Below are 20,223 nucleotides of genomic sequence, written 5' to 3' on the forward strand. Positions count from 1 at the left end.
CGCAAGGCTTGAAAGGGTTGCTCCCGGTCAGCAGTGGTAAGAATTTACCAACAGTGGTCCGAGGAGGGACAAACCACAAACCAGCAACAGGATTTTAGGCATCCAAGGCTCATCAATGCACAAGGGAAATGAAGGCTATCCTGTCTGGTCCGAGTCAATAGAAAGTCAACTGTGGTATAAGTCACAGAAAATTGTAACAATGGTTACAGGAGGAATGTGTCACAAACACACATTGCATCGCACCTTGCATTGTACAGTGCTGCAGACCAATCAGAGTGCCTGTGATGACCCCTGTCCACCATTGAAAGCTCTTACAATGGGCACACAAGTGTTGGAACTGAACCTGGAAGCAGTGGAAGAAGGTAGCTTGGTTCTATCAGTCCCATTTTCCTTCGCATTGCATGGATGGTCGTGTACATGTGCACCATTTACCCGGGGAAGTGATGCCACCAGGAAACACTGTGGGAATATGACAGCTGGTGAAGGGGGAGTGATGCTCTGGGCAATGTCCTGCTGGGAAACCCTGGGTACAGCCATTCATGTAGATGTCAATTTGACACCACCTACCTAAATGTTGTTGAAGTCCAGGTACACCCATTCATGACAATGGTGTTCCCTGGTGGAAGTGACCCATTTGAGCAGGATAATGCGCGTTGCCACACTGCACACATTGTTCAGGAATGGTTTGAGGAACATGATGAAGAGTTCAAGGTGTTCAACATCTGTAGGATGTGCTGAACCAACAAGTCTGATCCACTACAGCTCCACCTAACAACCTACAGCAGTTGAAGGATCTGCTGCTAAAGTCTTGATGCCAGATACTACAGGACACCTTTAGGGGTCTTGTACAATCCATGCCTAGGATGCTCTGTTATGGCAGCACACAGAAGACCAATAGCATATTAGGTCATAATATTTTGGCTCATCTGTATATGTCATCAATAGCTTCAGTGTTTTTAAATCTATGTAAAATACAAATCTAATAGGAAAACAACAAAGCCCATGTGAGCTATACCATCAATGCCTCTATTCAATTTCAAAATTCAGATGGCATCTCAAAGCTGTTCAAAGTGTTAGCTGTAGAACACATTACAGCACATAATTAATTCGAAATAAATGACAATTTCAGCCAGTGCTGTAGTGAACAAGACAAGTACAAGAAGGAGATGAAAAGACTGGTGAATGTTATCCTTCCTAAATCCTTGCTTTGCTTTTGCACAATCCACGGCGATCAAAAGAGCTGAATTCCGTTGAGTGGGACATGTTCGCTGAGAGCACGGCAAAGAGAGAAACAGTCCTAAATGGCATGCTGATGAGCGATTTTGGGGATGGTTTGTGTGTCTAAAGAGAGGTGTTAGTACTGCAGGGATGTAACCACATATTCAGAGCTGAGGGGATCAAACGGAATAATTTAAGAATTAATCACAAAAAAAAATATGCATATGATTCAACCATCGTCTGAATACTCTATGTCTATCATAATATTGGCTCTGGTGCAACTGTATCATAGAGGACATGTATGTGTGTGTGTGTGTGTGTGTGTGTGTGTGTGTGTGTGTGTGTGTGTCCATCACTACACTGTTGCTCATTAGTGGTATTTTTAGCACATTTAATCATATTCTTCATCTTTAATTTATCTATTTTAAATACAGTCAATTAATATAAATGTATATAAGTTATGTATTAATATAAACTTAATTCATTTTAATTGTGCTATTATTTTACTTTATTTTATTATTTTTTACTATTTTTGTTTATTCACATATTGTCTTATTTTACATTGCACAAGGTATTACTGTGAAGCAGATTAAAACTGCTGATTTAGAGAGAGCTAGCAAACAGATGAAAAGTCAGTTGAGGGAATAATGTGTATGATGTGTGAACAAAGACAGAGTAGATAAAGAGAGAAATGTGTGATGAATGAGTGAAACAGGAACATCACACAAGACAGACCCATACACGGCTCTACCCTTAACCCATCTGCCACAATATGAATTATGAAAACACTTTAGCCCACACTTACCGTCCCCTCCCTCAAAAGGTCTTCCATAATACAGACATGCACTATATCACATCTGTCACTCTCAATCTATCTCTGTCTTCAGATCCCTGTGTACATTTCAACTTTCTCTAATCTGTTTTCTGGCTTACCTTGTACTCATTCTCGGCCTCCATGCAGGGATTCGGCTCACATTGAGGACAGCACTGTCCTGGCTGGACCACCAGGTTCTCATTCTGTATATTACAACAACTCTTTCAGTACATGATAACATTTGAACAGGCTTAATTAAACTAGTTTTAGAAATAATGTGGAAGATAACTGTAGTTTACACATCTAGACATACAGCGCTGTGCTTTGTCTTGACTATTACTGACAGCTCAAAACACAAAGCAAAAACTGACAGGTTCGGGGCTGTCACTGACCATTTTGCATGTAACAGGCTGACACTCCACAACCAGGCATTCAGTGCGGCCATTTCTGCATCTACACTTTGTACAGGGGCTGGATGTCCATTCCACCCCATCTCTGTACTCACGGCCTTCCCAAGAGCATGAAACTATGGAGTGGGAGAGAGCATTTTATAATTGCAAAATTGTGCTATAATCTCTAAAGGAAAAAACACATCATTGGTCTAAGACAGCAGAATAAATCCTCTTGGCTCCCATATAGCTAAGAAAAGAAAGGCTTTTAAAAGCAATTCACAAAACATTCAACAAAGAGTACAGGATCTGAGGCAAACAAATGACTTCTACTAACTTCACGACTCGCATGTAAAAACTGAAGTGTGTAATGTTTGTGCCACTAGTGACACCAAAAAGAAATGCAAAAATAATGGCTGTAGTCAACAATTCTGTTTTAAACAACACAACAGTCATTGTTTGAGTGAATTCATGCCCAATTTGCACCACTGGTTGAGCCAATGCTGTTATATCCACTCAAACAGATCACAAATGCATTTGAGGCCACTAGAAACTACACACATTCTCTTTAAAGTTGCAATGTAATGGAAATAATGTCAGTTCAGTTTTTTCATGTTGAGACGTATATCTGAGATTATCGGAAAAGAAAAAAATTAAGATGGGGATCTGAATGTGAGCTTGCAGTCAATTGTAAAAAAAAGGTGCAGGAATTTAAGCAGAAAGAAATCGGGAATACATCATCAGAGAAAAGTCTGTTATGACATTTTGATCAAAAATGATATGGTCAAAAAAAAAATTTTTTTTTTAAATGTGCATGGATGAACTGATCACAATGAGTTCAGTAAGATTTTCATTTCATACTGACTTTAACATGTACATTAAGATATAAATAAATATAGATATAAAATAATCATATCCAGTGTATTTGGCCTAGAGACAATAACAATATTTTATATACACACACACATTTTTTTTCATTCAATAAATAGTTAAAAAATGATAAAGATATGTGATGTCATGAGTTCTATGGGAAAGTACATTTTAAATACAATAGCACAATTTTTTTCATAATGTGAATGAACTAGGAACAGTGGAAGAGAAAAGCAGACACTTTCACAAACAACATCCCATCAAGTTGTGAATAAATGAAATGAAAAAAAAAAAGTTGCATCTTACTGTACCTCCATTATGAGCACATACAGGACAGCAGTCCCCGTCTGGGATGAAAGGACTCTGGTCTTTCCCACAACTAAGAGGAGGACAATCACGTGGCCCACAGGTCACCTTCCCATGAGAACATGTGCACACCGAACATTTGGAATTACTCCATTGGCTGTCATGCTGAGAGAGTGAGCGAGAGAGAGCGGTCGATCAGGAAATGGTTGAAGAGACATGTTTATATAAGTTTATATAATTTAACTGTTAATAAAAAACTGTTATCTTTAAATTTGTGCAAACATGCCAAATATCACTTATGGTTTTGAGCCCCACTGCCAACACAGCTTGTTCTCCAAAGTAAATGCTACTTGACTTGGAAGCTACACTGCTTGAATCTAAAACAGAGCACCAAGTGGCTCTTTAGCAGGGGTGATCGGGACAAAAAAGAAGCTTGCTCTGTCAGGGAAGAGTGGAACACAAACAAGAACGCTTTTGTCCACAGAACGAAGCAATCAACGAGCCGAGTGCTAGACCAGAAGAGGGAAGATTGGCTAAGGGACAGGATGAGGCTTATAGCATCTTTCATTGGAGTTGTGTCATAAGAAGTGTCACTTACCCCATAAACTATTCCTTCATGGTGACAGATGCCGGGCAACTGCGTTAAACATTCTGGACAGCACTTGTTGGGTGGGATTCTCAAGCGTTCACCCTTGGAAAACATCCAGAGAATCATTTCAAGAGCTGCATTATCATTCCAGAGATAACTGAATGAAAATACGCTTAAGAGAATTCATTAGACTCAGGAGCAATGAGACATAATAAGGCATCAAAAATATTGGCCTTTGCGACCTGTGTTATTTTAGTATTACTGATATATTGTAAGGTGTGAATGAGTAACTCATAAACTAGCATATTGATGTAACCAGTAGTAAAAAACAATTTGAGGACTAGTACAAGGCCTAACTGTTGTAGAAACCTTTTGAGAACCAGGTTATATTTAATTCTCTTATAAATAGTTCTTGTTAGAACCCTTATTGTTCGAACCATTTGTAACAGGGTTCTTAGTATTGGTTGCTTTTAATAGGACCAAAAGCATTAATGTTTAATTGGCAGCTTTCATTCCTAGCTAACAATGCATTCATCTACCCAGGTACTGTTATTGCCCTTTTTTAATGGCAATACGAAATTACATTATTCTTACCCTCTGAAAGTCACATTGGGGATTTCGGCAGTGAGTGGGTTTGCAAATGACAATATCATTATAGCAGATGCAGTCTTGACAGGTGTCTGGTTTCCATGATGTATTGTTCTATAACAGGAAAAAAGGTACAAAGACATAAACCCATGCACACCAAATGCCGTCAACTCTCAGTTTATGGAGCTGGAGTTGGGAAAGACAAAACACTAAAAAGTAAGGCATTTTGACAGTGTTAGATCTGGAGATGAAAACAAAAATACAAGTCAAACAGAGTCCAAGCTCTAATAATGATCCCAAGAACAGTAATCACCCTACCCACCAAACATTCCCAAACATCAATTTTCCAAAAAGCCTCTGAATATTTTTGCTAGATTTGTTAGAAGGTCCTAACTGAATCCATTAAACAAATCCATTACATATAGTAAAGCTATCTTGCATTTAACCCCAGACATCCCCATTGCCAACAATAAATGTTAGACCATCAACAGATAAGACTAAAAGAGGTTGCTTTGGTATTTTAAGATGTATTAACAGTCCTGCCTGAGGGACCTACTGCTTTAAAGGGTATCAGATAAAAAGATGAGGAGGCATCATTTATGTCAATGTAGCCTTTTCCCTGAGCTAATCCAAGCAGACCCAAAACAGACAGAGGACCATGCTAGAGTTTGGAGTGGTCCTCAAACTTTTATTTTTCTTCAAACCGTTTTTTCTCTCTCAAAAAACTAAAGTAGTCTTACATTCACTAACTTGACACCAAATGCAACCAAAACAACCATTTATAAAATAATGTAAACACCACTGGTAACAGTTAGGTAATATCTGTGTGCATTTATAAGTGGTTCCATTAGATTCATTGGAGTGCACATCAGTTTTTTCCTACATACAACAAACACATGTGAGTACCATTTACGCACAAATTACTCTTATGAAAAAGTTATTTTTGGTGAATCAAAAGAATTCGCACCACAACTTTACATTCATTTGTAAGTTGTTTGAATCAGATTCATTGGGTCGATCAATTGTTCAGACGAGTTCACAATGGAATCCCTCTCTGAATGCCCGATTCAAACTGAACAAAACCTTTTCTGTAATGTAGTCTATTTACTCACTGGTTGTTCAAGAAAGATACATATTCACAGTTTTGTTGGATAAATTAATGGTAGTCTATAATAAATTAATAATGAAAAAGAAAATATTTTACAAATAATATTATTGTTTATTGTTTAATATGTAAGGCTCAATTTTAAAGATAAATGAACTGTAACTTTGTTTGGATGGCATGTTGGAGCCATAATCAACAGAGCAGTTTACATTCTTACAAAACAGTGATATTTAAATGACACGAATAGAGTGCAAGCATTAAATGAGAATAACATTTTATAATAGCTGATGCTAAGAATATGTATTGTTAAACTCCCAATACAGATCGGTTAAGGGCATCAAGATAGCTATTTAAGAAGTGTATTTAAAGTGTGTAAAGATTAAGATTTGTCAGGTGTGTGTAGCTGTAGTAAATGCACAACGAACGAGATTCAGAGAAATAAGAAGTCTTTAAACATAAATCCAATAAGGTGAAAGTCAGGAGAATGCAATTAAAACATAGATAATACCGGGCCATGAACAGGCAGTACTAAGGGTTGAAATACACAGGGAGAGTAACCAAAAGGAAGTAAAAACAGGTGAAGGAAATGATTAACAACCAGGGAAACTCAACTCTGCAAAACCAAACATAGCAATCACTGAAAATGAAACAGAAACAGAACATACGCGTGACATTATATACACAAAACCTTGATTTGCTCCTACTGATCATAAATTCTGTACAGTTGTATTATAAATCACACACAGTGACAGCGATCCTGAGGAGCCATCTTGTCATACTGACATTTTGAGCAAGTGTTGATGGGTTGCACATTTCAGCACAGCACCTAGCCTCTGAAGTGACACTCTGCACAGATTTCTTAATGGGGAATCACCCCAGTGTGGCTTTGAATGGCCAGCTCGGAAAGATCTGAGGACAGTTAATATCTCAGCAAACTGTTCGTGGTATCCAGATGTCCAGAGTGGTGATAGAATCTCAGATGTTAGCGTTCTAAAAACACATCTGATGTGATGTGTAGCATTGAAAATGTGACATTGCACAAATTCAACTATGTCATGGGGAAAATAAGCTTTGAATACATTAATATGTTAAAAGGAAAGTTCATCCAAAATGAAAATATGTATTGTTCTTCTAAGCACACATGACATTCTTTGTTCTGTGAAACACACAAGTGAATTTTTGATGAATATTATGGCCACTATGTCCTTTCCATGAAAAAAAAAAAGTAAGGTTAGCAAGCTTCGAATTAAAGAGAATTTTTCATTTTTGGTTGAACTTTAACCAAGAGCCATATAGGGACAGATTTACTAACAGCTTGCGCCAGTGCAAACCCTCTTTTGGTGCTAAGAAACTACTGTCAGGATTTACTAAACAAAATTAGCGCTGTAAAGACGTGGACAGGGTTATTTTTGTGGTCTTATTGCATATGCATTTGTAGGAGTTTCCCTTTCAGACGCAAAATGTATGGGAAGGAGACTATTTAAATTAAACAATCAAGGTGATTTACTGATTTTTATGTTGACAAAGCCTGTTTTTGATCAGCTATAATAGAATCGCTGCAGAATTAAAAGAAAAAGCATGCTGTGATTTTATCTTAATCATAATTAGATAAAACCCTCTGTGGGACATCACTCAAAACTCCAGCTATTTCCTGACATTTCATAAATGATAATCTTATCAAACCAATCAAAACAAAATAAACTTTAATTAGTCTGAGCTTGTCTGAATCAACAGTCTGCACCTGAGGTGGAACTAAGAATCAAAACTTCTGCTTCTTGTTTACTGACATTATGTTCCTATTGCATAGTGGGTTACACGAGTAAGCAATGCCAAGAAGTTTTACATTTTTAATTTCAGTAATGACTGAGAGATTGAAGTATTTCTCCAGCAGAGTTTGGAGAATTTTTGAGCAAGTAACACATTTGAGATAATGACATTTTTGTCAACTGAACAAATTAGGCCACAGAAATGTGTGCTCCAAGCACAACAGTAATACAAAAGAAATTACAACAGTCTCTGACTGATATAATCTAATGAAATTATATATTTAAGCTTGTTGTGAGGAAAAAGCTCTGACATTTAATTTTTTTTTTTTAATCAGGTGTATACTGCAAATGTTCAACTGTTTTGTTATAGTTAACTAAAACCAAAACTATGAATTATTGGTAATTGAAACAATGCTGAAATAAAATAAAATATAAATAATACATGAACAACTTAAACTTAAAAAAAATATTTTATGTTAGCAAGATATTTTTATGTTTCAAAAAATCTATGCATTTTAACCATAACATGTTCTTTACAAACATGCTTTTATTATGTTTTAATATGCAATAATAACTCGAAACTATATAACTATGTAATGCCGTGAGAGCTATAAATTAAAAAAAAAAATTCTGGAATATGATGACATACGGTACAGTAATTTACCATTTTCAACTCATTACAACAAAAAAAAATTCCAAGACTGACAAGTAAAAATGTCTGAATTTGATTGCATTATATCACAAAACATCAAACCATTTACATTTTTTTCCCTCAGAATTGACTTTTCCATGTTTGCAATGACCAAGTCCTTTCTCTCTAAGTTCACAAAGGTGCTCAGTGCAGTAGTTCAATGCAGTTACTATGAATATTGTCCACAAAGTTTTACATTCAGATTATACTTTTGTCTTACATTTAAAACCTTATATTACTGAACGCTAAAGTGGAGGTTTTTCTAAAGCTAGTTTTGCAGGCACATACACCAAAAAGAAGAGAGAATGGGTATCCCTGTCAAAAAGATATTTGGTTGATGTATTGGGTTGTCTAAAACACAAAGTAAGCTTGAATGAGCCCTGGCCCCGCTTCGAACAACGTATGAAAAGAATCGACAAATAAGGACACTTGTTGTTGAAACTAAAGATAGGTCTGGATCTGGTCCAACTGACATGTTTAAGCTAATATGAGCATACTGTGGGTAAGGTGTACCTGCACAATCTCCAGGGCACACAAGAGTTTGTGTGACAGAACATATTTGATAAATCAACTGAGGAGGTAATGTGACATATTTGGTGGGCCACTCAGGTGCAATTCAGACACACACCATTAGCCACAGACAAATGGTCTATTGTGTGCACTGGGTGATGTGAGATTGTCTATAGCGAAGAAAACAATTTATCTTCTGTTTCTGTGTGACTTTCTGTGTGACTTTCTACTCAAAGTAATAACAGCAGTGGCTATTTAAATGGAGTTAAAAAAAAAACAATCCGGGAGAAAATTTCACATTAAAAGCATATAACCTTCAAGGTCATGTGTAAATGTTCCTATTTCAATTCTATAAGCTAGTAGCCAAGCAAGCAGAAGGTAATTGAGTCCAAATTGAGCTGGCCTTGATTTAGGCAGTGAGAGATCAGCCAGAACCAAACCATTGCACAGTCTAATTTAATTAGAGAATGTGCTAAATCGTGTCCCCAGCCAATTGAGTGCACTAAAGCAGTGGCTGACGGCCATAGTTACAACAATTGCAACTTTGAGAGATCTTAAGATAAGTAAGCACATCCTACACCAATTATATGGAGGATATTAGTCGTGTGGGATGACAAAGCAGCACACACACACACACACACACACACACACACACACACAAATACATCATGACATTATTCCTGGATAACTTTCGATTCACTATACATTTGTGCTGTTTACATTATATGCATTTACGCGTCGATTGCCAACAAAACAGACATTTGATGCAGCTTCACTCACTGCCAGCGGTTTCGACTCGTGACCGGTGGGGACCAACCTGCCGCTACACAAATGTCCTCCAGAAGAGCCCCTCTAAAAAGGGCTTGAGAGGAAGCCACACTTCTGGTAGAATGTGCCGAATGCTGAGAGGTGAAGGTAGACCATGCACCTCATATGCCAGCGAAATAGCCTCTGTCACCCAATGGAAAATTCTCTGTTTTGATGCGGCAAGCCCGCGGCAACCGACACCGAGCTGATTTGATTTTCTCCAACTACCAGAACGATCTACATAAAACTTCGGACAGGGCAGAGCAAATTAAGCTTTTCGTCCTTTTCTGAGGCAAAAGGAGGAAGGTGGAAAGAGTCAAGGGTGATAACTTGAGAACAAAACGATGAGGACAGAACTTTGGGCACATATCCTGGCCTGGGTCTTAGGGTTACCTTAACCAGACCAGGAGCGAAATCCATACATGTCTCGTTAACAGAGAGAGCTTGTAGGTCGCCCACTCGCTTCAAAGAGGTTAAGGCCAACAAAAGGGCAACCTTGAGAGTCAGAATCCATTCTGGAGCTGACTCCAAGGGCTCAAAGGGAGCATCCATCTACGAGAACGAGGTCTGGGATGGTCAGAATGGGGCTACAAGCAGGAGACTGACTCCGCTCTCCCTCACCCTGCACAGAACCGCCGGAATCAATTTATGGGCGGGAATGCACAGAGCTTTTGTCTCACGCATCAATACCCAACGGCGTTGGGGAGCTCAGAGAGAACCAGAGCTGGCACTGGGACGAAGAGGTCCACCTCCGCTCTGCCAAACACTTCCCAAATCTGGGATACTGTTTGAGGGTTCAACATCCATTCCCCCGACCTGAGCTTCTGCCTTGACAGAAAATCTGCTGCGAGGTTCAAGATCCCGGGTACATGGAGTTTGTCCTGAGCCCACAGGAGGAGACGGTGCGCATGCCTGTCCAGGGAGCGCGACCATGAGCTCCCTTGGCAATTCACATGAGATACCACCGCCATGTTGTCCGTCCTGGCGATGACGTGGTGTCCCTTGAGAGAAGGGAGAAAGTGCCGAAGGGCCAGGGAGACAGCTCTCAGCAGTTTATGTGCCAAGAGAGAACCTCCCCATCCCAGACTCCGCATGCTGGTCTGCCCTCGAATTCCGCACCCCAGGGTTTGTGACAGAACTGAAGCGTGTAACCGGACTGAACTGTGCGGAGGATCCAAGGTGATGCCCCTGGCAGACGTTTCCACTCGTGAAAGAAATGTGACAGAGGAAGCGGAGTGCTGAGGTGCAGTGGACATACCTGAAATAGGGTGTCGAGGTGATCCTTGAGGGGAGGCGTGGTCAACCACGAAGGAGAGTGCTTGGCGTCCTGATGCGGAGTGGGAGATGTCACGGTCTGAGTGGAAAAAGTAGGTCCTACCGGCTCCTGGAGAAAACCGAACATGTCTCCGTCTAAGTGAGCGGCGGATAGCAAGCCAATCGGACGTGAGGGGAGAAAGCAAGACACATCTCTTTCCTTCAGCGCCGGAGGTGGTGTGGGTCGAGCCAGCACTTCGAAACGCACTGGGCAGTGAAAGTGATAGAGGTGGATAAGGAGAGCTGGCGAGAGGTGGGCAGAAACGCTTGTGCGGTCAGACCCAACCTCGAACGTAAGGTGGAGTTCTCCTTTTTCTGACCTGAGGGTCAGGAGCGACTCGAAGGAGCCAAAGCGGAGGGTTTGCTGGGCCGCTTCGGATCAATTTGCCTATGAGGTCGTTGGCGAGGAAATGGGCGACCGCGAGCTCCCCAAATCGTGGTGGGTGGGGGATGACCCTGGTCGCTCCTCCTACCAGAGAACTCCTTCCTATGAGAGGGATGCTCTTTGGACTGAGAGGGGGAGGGGTTGGAGGAGTCCCTCCCTAGCCCTCCTAGGCATAAACTGCTTGAAAGCAGCCGACTGGGAATTTCTGGGAATTTCTCAACCACAGTGTTGACCGCCTCCCCAAACAGTCCAGACTGAGAGACTGGGGCGTCCAGTAGGAAGACATTCTCCTTATCAATGATTTCCGTGAGATTGAGCCACAGGTGGCGTCCTATGGCATGAGAAGTGTGTTTTGTGTCTCTTAAGGCCAAATCCCTCATCCATTTCCTTCAAAACATCCGCTTGGTAGGTTTGGAGGATGGCCATAGTATGAAGGGCCATGCCTGCCTGACCAGCTGCAGTGTAGGAAGTGGTCCTAGACGGTTTAGGGGGAAGGAGAGTGCGAGACTTCCATGAAGGAGCCAAAGAAGGAGAGAGGTGAGTGGCCAGCATGTCTTCAACTGGAGGGATGGCGGAATAGCCCTGCTCCACAGAACCAACAAGGTTGGTGAAGTCAGCGGCTGATTCTATAAGGGCTTCAGACAATCGGCACACCCAAAGGACGTTCCCATAGCAAAGCAGCGTTGAGTGAACCTATGAAAGAGAACTGAACATTACTGGGGCACCATTGACTTCTATAGTATTTTTTTCCTACTATGGAAGTCAATGGTGCACCAAAGGGCCAGGTTACAAACTTTCTTCAAAAGATCTTTGTGTTCAGCAGAAGAAAGAAATGTATACAGGTTTGGATCAACTTGAGGGTGAATAAATTCTATTTTTGGATGATCTATACCTTCACCTTTGATCAATTGATGTGACCTTTCAGAAAAAAAAAACTTACTAACCACAAACTTTTAAATGATAATGTATTACTTTATAATATTTACTTTTTGCCTATTTTATTTTGTTAAATAAATAAATAAATAAAACAAATGCATTAATTCCTCACATGAAATATGGTGCTCATAGAACAAAACATCATGGATCACCATGATCAAAAAAGTCCACAAAAAAAAAGTCCACAAAAGTTTTGTTGTGTTAAAAAAAACTTGTCTCTGACATTCCTGGGCAGAGTGGGCATATGTGAAAAATTGCCCTGGGTGACCCTCTTTTTACTAACAACATGATGCACAATGCATGAAGGACATCTGGCAACATGTTTCAGGAAAGGGTGGCGTGTTAAAGACACAGTGCTATGTCTGCTGATCCTTTGAATATATCTGGGCTTGAATACATTCAAATGTATTCAGTTTCTGCACTTCAATTGCCTTCTACACAACTTCTTTCTTATGCCAGCCAAGCATGATTATATGCAAATTTCTTGCAAGGCAAGCGGTGAGACTAAAAGGTTGCCAAAAAGGACGTCTAAATCTATTTTTCACAGCACAAATATGCTCAAATGGTCACATCTTGTTTAGGAAAATTAAAGCAGTAAGAAACATCATAAAAAAATGTTCTAATTATGCTTCCTTTTATATTAAAACTAATTTAAAGGCCTCAGAGTGGATTTTATTCTCTCTTTGTTGTTTTTAATAGACTGTACGGTTCTTCCATTCAAAAGCAAATGTGATAATTACTGCACTCTGAACGAGCAGAGATGTGTCTCATACAGAAAACTGAACATGAATCTTCCCTAATCTCCACTACTCAGTGTGAATACAATTTTCCATGTGCAGTTCAAAATCTTCTGGTGTCCCTTGTAAACACTAAAATTATGACCATAAAACGAAGGCTGTCAAGACATGTACGTAGTTTAGCTCCTCCAACATAAAAAGAGTCCAATAAATAATAACTTCACCTTTATGTTGTGCTGCTCTATTCCAGCTCAGCATTTGAACATTTCCTATAGTAAATGACATGGAAACCTCTTGAGCACAATAATCATCACTGATAATAGTCCTGATAGGGAAATTGCAAGTATTGCTGCCATTAAATGACAACATTTCATTATTTGTATTCAAATAATATGATACATTGTTGCAGAAAACAGCTTTCAGTTTTACTGGAGGGAAGCTGAATAATGGAGCCATTGAAATGCTTGATGTGTATTAGGGTAAGTGGAGACACTAAGTGTCAGAAGATAAAAAGACATGGACGTAATGAAAGTGAAGAGGAAATTAAGGAGGAAACGGAACATGATCAAACGTTTTTCAAACGTTTTTTTTTTTTTTAGATAAACTCCTCTGGATGTGGTCAAACACCATGACCAGTGCAGACGGACTTTTCAATAATTCATCATTTCTATCTTACAGTTTGTTATTTTTAATGAAAAGGTGAAAAAGACAAGAGCTTTAACTTGCTTTAATGTTTAGAGCTTTAATGTTGAAAGCATTAAAACATTAATTATATTCATGCAAATAATGAAGCTCTATATGGATTTATTCTGTCAGCAATGCTTTATTTACATTAACAGATTATTTCTACATTTTCACATTATTTGTACAACCTTAATACAAACTACAAAAAGAATGTGCATTTTCAGTCATTCAGGGTACAACTATGACATTTCTCAAAAATCAGTTCACTTCACCTCAATGAGCACTTCTGCCCTACACACCTATTGAATTATTAATGCTAAAACCTTGAAAGAAAACAACACCACTGCACTCTAGCCAGGTAAATATGTTCACCTGCACTCTGCCTATGTAAACAAAATGCTCTCTGGAAGGCTCAGGTAATAAAAGAGTGATGGTGAATTATTTACAAAAACTGGCTTTGTCGAAAACCTGTTCTTGCGTGGGGTGGAATCGGTCAAACAATGTGGGAGATTTGCCATGAAAAAAGAACCGCCTTAAGACACTGAAGAATGCAGGCAGTGTTAATGGTTAACATGTATGTGCTGGATGGTTGATCAAACAGATTAATACAAACAGGGGAGTCTGTTCACTCTTGGTCTGTTATCTTGGTCAATTTATTTTCTTGCAAATATAAATTTAGTCACAAATATACATTTTGTCTAAATACACTACAATTCAAATGTTCGGGGTTGGTAAGATTTTTTTTTAAGGGTAACTTCAGTGATTAAGCATTAAGCTTTGTATCAGTAGAAACCCCATAGTATATTTGAATTATGGTACTTTCCCCCCTCATATCCCCCAGAGACGAGAGAATTATACATTTTATTTCTGGAAAAATTCCTCCGATGACGCAAATATCGTCATTTTGCATCATCTGAGGATTTTTTTGCCAGAGGCTAAAAACTACAGCCAGCAGAAGGAGCTGTTCTGCATGTTTTCAACCCGCCCACAGGGGAGAGATCTTACTCACAGAATGTAAATGCGCTCGCGGCTCGACCTCGGGCATTCATAACGGAACGGAGCGGTGCAGAGCAAAGTGAGTGTTTCAACTTTTCAATTAATTCCTATGAAAGTTTAGCTTCCATATGCGTTCAGAAAACGCGCCAGACTGGACACGCGCTGAGAATGACAGCCGCGCTTACCTCAGCTACTACTTCCCTCTCGTGCTGAATGAAATCTGACTCCTGCTGTGTTTGTCCTGTGACTTTCGTTCGGCTCACAGTTTTTAATTGTTAGTGTTTATTCTCTAACTGAACGAAATTATTGTATTATTATGAATATAAAAATGACGCTGGCGGCGGTGTAGGGAGTGGCCTCGTAGGGCCGCGAAGCAAGTGCATTCTGGGAGTTGTTGTCTTTCATCCACATGAGACAAAAATACATTTTCTGTCTAGAAGGCACCAAATTCAAAAATAATTTCACATTTCTACTACATAAATGACAGAGTTTAAATACACATTCATCTTCCCAGCGCTAAAGTGACCCTTTAAATGTATCAATGAATATGCAAATTAGCCCCACCTCCACTCACTCACTACTCACCATTAGTAAACGCTGCACAATGGTATATCGCTCTTTGACTACGTTATCAAACAGCTAGTAATGTGTTGCTAATGTTACACAAACCATGTTCCTGTTGCCGTTCTCCATCTCAGTCTGCCTTCTAACCAGTATCCTTAGAAACACACTCTCAACATCATAGAACGTCAGTGGAGAAAGGCATATAGTTCATCACAACATCGTAATGTACATTATATACATAATTCACACGATATATTGCTAAATATACCCGATTCTTCCTATCAACAGAAAACCTGGCTTGAGACTTCAGAGCGGTTATAGTTAATGATATGCTAAAGCCCACCCGCACGTTGACTGGTTGACACGTCGACAAGGTTTGTGACGTGAGAAAAACGCGTTTTGAGACTGTCTTTGGTTCACCGGAGTTTTATGAAGAAAATACATAGCAATGGTGTTGACTTATGAATTTACACATGGTTTGTCTTAAAGCATTTTAAAAACACCTCATAGACATATAAACAGACTTAAATATAAATCATTTTTTAAATAAATTGCCTGACAAAGCAACTCTTCAAATGTTTTTAAAAAAGTTTTGCTAGCTATGACAGTCTGCAGCACTTTCTATATTAGTTAGGGGTGTTTATGTATTATACTGTATAAAAAAAAAAAAATCTAAAATGGAAAAAAAAAAGAAAGAAAAAAACCTTAGCAAACATTCTGTCGGGGACCTCTGCTTAGTCTATGGTCTGTGTAAACAGTGCTCTGTTGAGGAACACTGTGCATGGGTTTCCATTTAGTTCTCATCTGGCATACTGGTATTTTTATGAATTAAAACATTTTATATTTGCACTCAATCAATATTTAACCTGGAACAGGTTGTTGTCACTCAATGCTTTATAGAGCTTCAGCCAAATATAAAACTTTCAAGTGTTATTTGAATTTGATGTTTGTATAGTAGTGCCACTTTAATAACATTTGAGACTTTCACCTTTGCCAAACTAGACTTGAGTTGAAAATAATAATGTTGATACTGCAACCTGTACGGGTTATCATCAGAATGGTATACCTGAGGGCAGACCGGGACATGGGGTGGAAATGAGGATGTATGGATTACAAATTGCTCAGAGCTTTGACAGCTTTAGAGGCCAGCAGGGCCCTATCAGAGCAAGCAGGACGACTGTGAGGGAAAGAGCTGCAGTCAATCACAAAATCTTTTTGAGCGACACTCAAGAGGTCTGTGGCTGAGCCAAACCCCACTGAGGGCTGGAGAGCTGGAGACAGAGGGATGTCAAACTTGGAGGACAACTGAAATGAGCCTCTCTCTGCTCCCTCCAGATTCAATAGAAGGACTGGAAGGGGAGCTAGACATTTAACAAAAAAGGCCTGTACTAAGAGGATTATAAGCATATGTTTGGGATTAAAAAGGGTACTCCAGGTCATTGGTACAATTCACTTTTTCACTGCTGAAATACAGGTTGTTCCAGAGAACACTAACAAGAATAGACTGTTAATCAGTATTAACAGTAATAACAGAATCTGTCACAAAAAAAAAGATGTTACAGGTTGTCCATCTGTAACACATTGATGGCGTTTGTTCAAAAACAAGAGTGAAACAAACTAGCAAAATAAAGAAAGTGAAACGAAACAAAACAAATATGAAACAAAACAAAACGAAACAAAAAACGAAACCAAGAAACGAAATGAGAAACAAAACAAGAAACGAAAAATAAAATAAAAATCCCCACCAATTCCTTTTGGGTGATCCTTTGCAGTTCTGCATCCAGTATTGCAGCGAGACAAACCTTTGTAAGATGCACAGTACTGTAACGTTCAACGAATCCAAACATTGTCATTGAATTTCATTATGCTACTGGCCTGTTCTATCATCACCATATGTGGCAAGCAATTTCTCCTCTCTCGCTCTTTTTGGATGTGAGGAGCTGAAATCTGCGAGTTCAATGAATAAAAGATGATACGCACAGCTTGAGTTTGAAGTCAGTTACCAGCACAACCATCTGATAAATTGTGGGAATCATAGCGCAGCATGCCTCAGAACCATGTTGGTCAAAGCTGTTCGCAGATTGCATATTAACAGTACGCAGATTAAATTAAAGATATCTATTGACAAAAGTCAACATTCAGTACATTCTTTAGGGCTTTTGTTGCAACGTGAGTCCAGTGAATTTTGCTGAACACATTTGTACTGCGATTGTGATTGCTTTTTGTTTTGTGAGCTGCACATTTCAGAGGCATTCAATTATTTCATTACTATCCACCGCAAGCTAAAACACTGAAAGTGTGCATGGTCAAATATTTGTAAAGAATTGCACATTTCCAAGAAAAGTGTATTATTTATACTTCAAAATATGTGCAAAAGAAATAGGATACATTCTTTTTGAAGGCAATTTTGTACATATAAAACATTTATACAAAAGGTCCCTGAACTTGTGCCTCAGAAGTTCCACGTACACTTGGAATTACTGCTATTTGCCCTGAAAAGCAAGTGTATAACAAATTTCATAAATAACTGAGTAGGTATTCACTGAGAGCTGGTGATTTTTCTGCAAAAGTGTACCACAGTAATCAGTTTTTCCCCTCTCACTACACTTCTCCCTGGAGGTTTAAAATGATTGTGGAACCATTTCTTTTAACTTCCCGTGGTGTTTGTGGATGCTGAACATAGACCAAACCTGATTGTACAAGCATGGCAGTCTTAATGGGGCAAATTTGCAGTGACAGGAGTATGTGTGCATGTGACACAACAGCTGTGCTCTCAGGTCCTGAAGAATTCAGGTACGCAACTACAATTAAAGATTTCCGTAGGCTGTTCTTGAGTGAGCCCTCGTAAATCTGTCCCAACATTCACAGGCAGATGGCTTAAGGAATGAAAAATTAAGGAAGCGTAACAGGGTTGCCATTAACCCTTAACGACTAATTCCATATTTTATTTAGAATACCATTACAAGAACATAAATTCCCCAGTTTTGATGTGTGCCATCTTCAAAACTGCTTTCTGCAAAAAATATTATACAACATAATTAAAAGATAGTGAACAAAATGTGGGTGACACTTTAGATTAGGGTCGGGTCCAGTTCTCACTATTAACTAATTATTAACTATGACGTTTGCCTCAATAAACTCCTAAATATTGCTTATTAATAGTCAGTAATGTAGCTGTTACGTTTAGGTATTGGGTAGGATTAGGAATGTAGAATATGGTCATGCAGAGTAATTCATCAGTATGCGCTTTTTAAGTACTAATAAAGAGCCAATATCCTAGTAATATGCATGCTAATAAGCAACTAGTTAATAGTGAGAATTAGACCCTAAACTAAAGGGATACCAAAATTTGTATATATGATAAATGAGTCGTCCATTTCTAAATAAAAGCATAAAAAGTTTACATTAAAGGGATAGTTTACCCAAAAATAAAAATTACCCCATTATTTACTCACCCTCAAGCCATCCTAAATGTATATGACATCCTTTTTTCAGACGAATACAGCCTGGGGTTACTCTGGCATAAGTCGACTTGCATAGGTCGTCTGCCAGAAGCAAGTTATTTTAGTATAAAAAGTTTTAATTATGGATGTTTTTCTCACAAAAACGCATCGCTTCGTTTCAGAAGGCCTTTATTAACCCCCTGGAGTCTGTGGATATCTTTTTTGATAACTGGATGCACTTTTTTGGACATCAGGCCCACCGTTAACTACCATTATAAAGCTTGGAAGAGCAATGATATTTAAAAAAATATATAAATCAGATTGTGTTCGTCTGAAAGAAGATAGTCATATACACCTAGGATGGTTGAGGGTGGGTAAATCATAGGATAATTTTTGGGTGAACAATGCCTTTAAGTATCTGCTATAATAAAGACATCAACCAAAACGACAAAAAATTATATTACATTCTCAGGAATAATGATAATAATAAACCATTTAATCAAACCTGAGAATGGAAAATAGCAGGTAGGTAGACTTTTCTCACTCTCTAAATCTTCCCGATTAGAGAAAGGGCCATACAGGGTAATGATGGCCCAAGAACATGCTTGACTGGCACTGAATGCCACACTCATTTCCTTCCCATTACAGTGCATTATCCTGCAGGAACAGAGCCTCATGGACACAGAAGTGTTTAGTTTCAATCAATTTGTTAGTCTGAGTCTGGAAATGTAAGAATGGACTGACTCAGGTATCTCCTGAATGGTTTATAGCTTACTGCCCAGTTGGTCTCAAAGTTTACAAGTCTGAGGGGTAGGTTTGACAATTTAAGATGATGTTTTCAAGGAGGGATTTGAGTCTCCACAGTCTGAGCTGAACGCACCTATTTCAATCAGTCCTCTCTCCTCACAGTCTTTAAAAGGTCAGGCCAAAATCAATACCGCCTAACACCCAAACCAAGTGAGCAAAAAAGAAAACAAACAAAAAAAAAAGATGTAGCTGTCATATATAAACGTATTTCCAATTTCCATTCGGTAATATTGATTTCTTATAATACATTAAAGCGCATGCAAGCTCATGCACATTTGCAGGAATGATGCTTTACCTACACCCTCCAGATTGCTAAAGCAGGTGTTCAGTTATATATAATTCAGTCCCATCCGAATTTAGTAAACCCTATGATACTCCTATTACTATCCGGAGATTATTTTAGCATACTGGCTTTGAATGCATCAGAAAAACAGCTGACCCTGGCGCCACAGCAGGAAATATGTTTCTATTTTAACTGTGTTGAAACTGTATATTGGGTGAAAATAACACAACATTAGTATGAACTCTTTCTAAATGCCCCATTCCTATGCTACATACATAAGTAATGGAGTACATTTAGTTAGACTATGTTTTATTGTTATATGTGCATACTGTATATACTGCATTCCAGAAACCCTCATGCCCTTTGAATAACAGCAGTGCATGTATAGCATTCCACTCATTGATTGCCGAGTGCCAGCAGA

General features: G+C 38.9%; 1 protein-coding gene across 2 annotated transcripts in view; it reads right to left on the reverse strand.

Moving 5' to 3' along the window:
* Positions 1-20,223, reverse strand: part of fras1 (Fraser extracellular matrix complex subunit 1) — a 133,995-nt gene that overhangs the window by 88,925 nt on the left and 24,847 nt on the right. For both annotated transcript variants that reach the window (XM_079815147.1, XM_079815146.1), the window contains exons 3-7: positions 4,781-4,888; positions 4,196-4,288; positions 3,603-3,762; positions 2,425-2,558; positions 2,152-2,235 (exon numbers count right to left, since the gene is read on the reverse strand). In XM_079815147.1, coding sequence (XP_079671273.1) covers positions 2,152-2,235; positions 2,425-2,558; positions 3,603-3,762; positions 4,196-4,288; positions 4,781-4,888 — 579 coding nt within the window. The remainder of the gene's footprint in view (positions 1-2,151; positions 2,236-2,424; positions 2,559-3,602; positions 3,763-4,195; positions 4,289-4,780; positions 4,889-20,223) is intronic.

Source organism: Gobio gobio, assembly GCF_949357685.1.
Source record: "Gobio gobio genome assembly, chromosome: 4".
Lineage (NCBI taxonomy): Eukaryota > Metazoa > Chordata > Actinopteri > Cypriniformes > Gobionidae > Gobio > Gobio gobio.